Source organism: Cibotium barometz, chromosome 36, assembly GCF_041138505.1.
Source record: "Cibotium barometz isolate CiBa-2024 chromosome 36, ASM4113850v1, whole genome shotgun sequence".
NCBI classification, from domain to species: domain Eukaryota; kingdom Viridiplantae; phylum Streptophyta; class Polypodiopsida; order Cyatheales; family Cibotiaceae; genus Cibotium; species Cibotium barometz.
The window spans coordinates 38,349,687-38,354,811 of NC_141081.1; the positions used below are offsets into that span (position 1 = coordinate 38,349,687).

General features: G+C 40.1%; 1 protein-coding gene across 1 annotated transcript; it reads right to left on the reverse strand.

Annotated features, from left to right (window-relative positions):
- Nucleotides 1-1,557: 1,557 nt before the first annotated feature.
- On the reverse strand, nucleotides 1,558-3,660 carry LOC147617870 (cytochrome P450 76C2-like). The gene is made up of 2 exons (XM_086776122.1): nucleotides 2,641-3,660; nucleotides 1,558-2,358 (listed from the first exon to the last, which is right to left on the reverse strand). The coding sequence occupies exons 1-2, from the start codon at nucleotides 3,616-3,618 to the stop codon at nucleotides 1,744-1,746; spliced, it is 1,593 nt and encodes a 530-aa protein (XP_086632248.1). The 5' UTR covers nucleotides 3,619-3,660; the 3' UTR covers nucleotides 1,558-1,743.
- Between the last annotated feature and the right edge of the window lie 1,465 nt (nucleotides 3,661-5,125).

Below are 5,125 nucleotides of genomic sequence, written 5' to 3' on the forward strand. Positions count from 1 at the left end.
GTTTAAGACCATCCATATCATGGATGAATTTATGTTGTTGGCACATAATATATTTATTTAAAATTTTGAATGTCCATTAACCATACATTTTGTTTTCAACAGGATATGTTGAAGCATATAGCTTTGATTTCAAGTGTACAGAAAACTTACTATTGAGGTGGCACCAACCATTGGTGCTCATGTACCTAGAAGCAAAAGAGTTCCACCACCCCCAGATATAATAAGGAAACAAAGAAGAGTATTGATACTTGAACTCAATGGTGTTTTACTTCAGACCATTGAGATGCAACATGGTGATGTATGTCCAGACTGGGCCAAACATATGCATCTTGTGGAAGAGAATACAAGTGTTTGGCATTTGATTCGCAAAGATGCATTCACTTTCCTTGATTTTTGTATGCAATGGTTTGAGGTATGCATCCGGAGTACGATGCATTCTTGAGTTGTGCTTTCCTCTCGGCACCATCAAAAGTTTAAGGTCATAGCAGGGCAGGCAGCATGTTAAAAGATGAATCTTCTAATTGGATATCGATTTGTATACCACAAAAACTTGGATGTAGCATGGAGAATTTTTCATGACCTAGATGGAAATAACACGCTAATTTTTTATGATACCCTCTACAATGTAATGTGGAATATGCCTGAACCTACTTGATTTTTCCAAAGATGTGCAATCAAAATATAGAGGAGCTTCAAAGTTTTTTGGAGACAACAATCAGCGCATGGTTACTTGGTTGGATTTATGCAAAGAACAAACGGGAGTATACTTGCAACACTTTAGTAAATGAAGCAGTTTATGATAGAGAAACTTTGTATGTATTGGAGCAATACATGAGAAAATGCTATGTTTGAGATACAATTTGTACTCTCATTGAAATTTGATTGCTTCCGGTGTTTCTAAACACCACACTCTTTGGAGATCCCTCAATTCTAAGGTTCCTTTTCCAAGTGTTCTTTGGCATTATTATCCCATGTTTTTACTTCAATGTCCCTCAAATTTGAGCATATATATCATGATTTATAATCTTGATATAGTGTCTAAGATGGGTTTTTATCTGTGGATCAATCGTAAACTTAGCACATTGTTACTGTCATTGAGATTTACTTTTTGTTTTGTTGTTTCTAACACTACACCCTTTAGAGATCTCTCATTTCTAAGATTCCTTTTTAAGTGATATTTAGAATTCTTTTGGCAAATTAAATAAAGCCCATGTTTTTACTTCAATGTCTCAAAGTGGAGATAGTATTTAACATTATCTTCTTCATATGAAAGGTATTGTATAATCTCAATTAAGTTTAGTGTCATGTTTTCCTTGTCCTTCCAATATTGTTGCATTGACGTATGTATCTATACAACTACAAACAAATACGCCAAATAGTTGTGTCAAGAATAATCTAATGGCACAAAGAGTGCACCAACAAATAGATGTTAGCTCAAACTACACAAAAATACCGAGTTTCCAACCAATCCTATAAGAAATGGGACTCGAATAATTCCCAAAATTCCTAAATTTGTCTTCAATGTACATAGAGTTCATCCATAAAAGCATAATCAACTTGTTATGATAGAATATAATGTTTCTTGTTAAGTCATCCACTCGAGAAAAGCTCAAATGCCACAGGTTACAAACATAACAACAAAATATAAGAGAGTAGGGACCGCTTACAAAAATGGCTTAAATTCAAAGTAGGTAGGTTAGCATTGGATTTAGGGCTTGTTTTTCAATGTATTAGGACTTACTTCTAGGCTTCATAGTTATATGTAGATAACTTAGGTGTTACCATTGCAAGTAGGGGCTTTGCCTTGTTCATGAGAAGACCAAAATTTTCCGACATATCGAGCTCATGGCCAACATTCCAAGTGAAAGCTTGAAGCAAGCTTGCGAGAATGATTTGCACATTGATCAGGCCTAAGGTACGGCCAGGGCACATTCTCTTGCCCGATCCAAAGGGTAGGAGCTCAAAGTGTTGGCCACGCACATCTATGTTGCTATCAAGGAACCTCTCTGGCCAAAACTCTAGAGGCTTTTCCCAAATGTTAGGATCCCGGCCTATCGCCCATGTGTTTACATAAGCTTGGGTCTTTGCCGGTATCTCATAGCCTAAGATATGGCATGGTTTAGTTGACTCACGTGGTACTAGGAATGGTACCACCGGGTGTAATCTCATAGTCTCCTTTACCACTGCCCTCAAGTAGGGCATATTAGGGATGTCTGACTCTTGAACCGTGCGTGCCCTCCCAACTGCAATTTCCAGCTCTTCCTCTGCAGTCTTCATCTTTATAGGATTTGCCAATAGCTCTGTAAGCGCCCACTCTATCAAGACTGAGGATGTGTCGGTCCCTCCTCCGAACAAGTCCTGTTACAAAAGTATGCCAGTTACAGCAATACAATCGGCAAGTATGGACGCCATTACTAACCATTCAAGAGCTGAAGCTGCAAGAGTTCCTTATCTCTATCTGTCTATGAAGCAAGTTCAATGATTATCTTGGTGCGACTGCATTAAGCTGACGTTGGATGGAGGTTGAATCACAACCCAACATATTAATGGCGAGGCACGTTAAAACAACAAAGTTCAGGTAAATAACCCAACATGATTTACGCTCAGAAATGTCAGAAGAAGAAAGAGAAAGCGCATTACCAAGAGCACTGTCGTAATATGGTTGTCTGTTATTTGTATATTTTGGGGGGGGTTCAAGGAGGCCAACAGCAGAATGTCCAGGACGTCCACAGGAGGGTCATACTTTCCTCCTCTCTGCTGCCGCCTGTCGTCAATGAGTGCATGGAAGGCGGCATTCATTCTGCTGGCGGCGACTTTGCTACGTCTCACGCAGCCTTGCAAATCCATCCAATTCAGCAACGGGAAGAAGTCACCCAAATTAAAAACGCCCAGGGCTTCCATTACTTCCATCACCGGATGCACAACGTTAGACGATTTGCCTACAACCATTCTGGAGATGATGTTGTTGGTGGCAATTTGCAGCAAGGGACGGACAGAAACAAGCTTGTTGACGTTGTTGCTGTCGGCCAGGACAGATCGCAAGAGGGCGACTACTTCCTCCCTTCTGATGGGTTCGAAGCTCTCCAGGCGTTTGGTGGTGAAGAGATCCGTGGCGCAGAGCTGGCGCAGAAATTTCCAGTATGGACCGGGGACGGAATGAGTGATGCTCGGGCATGAGCCGTAGACGGCGTCGGCAGCGGCGAAGTGGGCTCGGGACGCGAAGGCCTGGTCGTGGGTTTGCAAGATCTGCTTGGCCATTTCTGGTGTGGAAGCCACAAGGAGAGGGACGGAGCCCAGCCTCAGGAACATGAGAGGCCCATACGCTTTGCTGAGGTCGCAGAGGGAGCGATGTGGCTCCCGCCCGAACAAGTGCAGGTGCCCAATGATAGGCAACGCTGGAGGGCCGGGGGGCAGCGTTGCTTTGAATTTCCTTGCCAAACTCAAGGAAACCAGCGTGCACATTACCATTGCCATGCTACTAAAAAGGAGGAGGAGCCATGCCTGCTGTGAATCCCACCACCAAATCATGGTTCTCTGCATCATCTCTAGAATCCCAATATGGCCGACGATCCTCAATGAACCTAGATCTTTAATTTCTCTTTCTAAAAATTGATACATGAGGTAGCTCTTCCTTAAAATTGATACATGAGGTAGCTCGCTCTTGTAGACTCCTAGCCAATCAACTTTTGATACATGTGGTAGCCGATCAATTCTCTTTCTTGTAGACTCCTAGCCAATCAACTTTTGATACATGTGGTAGCCGATCAATTCTCTTTCTTGTAGACTCCTAGCCAATCAACTTTTGATACATGTGGTAGCCGATCAATTTTTCATACATGTGGTAGCTCTTTCTTGGTAGCCGATCAATTTTTCATACATGTGCTGGCTCTTTCTTGTAGAGTCCTAGTCAATGAATAAATAATGGAAGGTCCTTGAAATTTTGAAATGACTCTTTTTTATTTCCTCTTTCCAGATTTTGTCTTTTTGAAACCCAATAATAATTTTCCATGTGTGCACTCACGGACTTTGAAGGTCACATCATTGTATAGGTCTCGTAGTGAGTATCACTTATATACTAGATAAATGGTCATACCAACTTAAAAACTTTGAGGCACCGGAGGTGCAATACAAGTGATTGTTAATACCTAGATTATCCATTACTTTCAACATTTTTTATTAAAATTCCGTTTCATTTCCTCCCATTTACTAGTAACCTAAACATACCTTATTACCTTCCATTTCACATAGTTTATATACCCTAGTTCATACCCTTCCGACCATCCATCATTTCCCCAATTTTCCTTATTTTTATTGCTTTCCATTAAATCTTTTTCAAGACATTATCCCATTATTTTTTCCATTCATCCTATTCCCTTTCCAATCATTTCCTAAATATTCAATGTTTTCAATATTTTACCATGTTTATCATTGTAAACCGCCAACATATATTTGAGCCCATTCAAAGATAAAACTTTTCTCAATCCTACAACACTTTCTCACACTTGGATGGATGATTATTCTTGACCAATGATATAAGGTTCAACAATTAATTGCCCTAAAGCTTAATGTGTTTTAACACTAGGGATGAGACATGAAGGGTCACACTATATGTCATGGGACACCCCTTGACATGAAATAGAGGTTATGGGACATAAGAATCATGAGTTTTAGCCCCATTTTTAGGAGTTAACTAGGTGAATGACTACGACGGGATGACTTGGTGGACCCAACAATCATAAAAAATAATTATTGCCAGAGTTATGGAAAAAATGCAAATGAGTTTCAAGAGATACAAGTTTTTGATACTTTGTAAACATGTATGGCTGGAGTTGTGGAAAACGCACCTGAGTTTCAAGAGATACAAGTTTTCGATACTTTGTAAAATAATGTCCGGTCAAGGTGCACTTAGTGAGGCAGACAGCTTTAAGGACTTCCTTCAACACATTTTTTATGAAGTAGAAGTCATTATGAATGATCATGATTGGCATCAACAAATCTATTCATTTGGATCAGTTTGTAATTTTGCACGCTTGAGAGATTTTTTTACACTTCCTGTACATCTCATGAATATTTTCTCTCTAAGGAGCCACACATGATGTGAATAAGGGATGGCCGAGCTAAGTGT

Bases quoted from the DNA above. Each gene is read 5' to 3' on its own strand.
- LOC147617870 (XM_086776122.1), bottom strand. From the start codon at position 3,618: ATGTATCAATTTTTAGAAAGAGAAATTAAAGATCTAGGTTCATTGAGG. The intron at 2,359-2,640 runs GTAATGCGCTTT...CTTTTGTAACAG, and splicing joins ATATTACGACAGTGCTCTTG to GACTTGTTCGGAGGAGGGAC.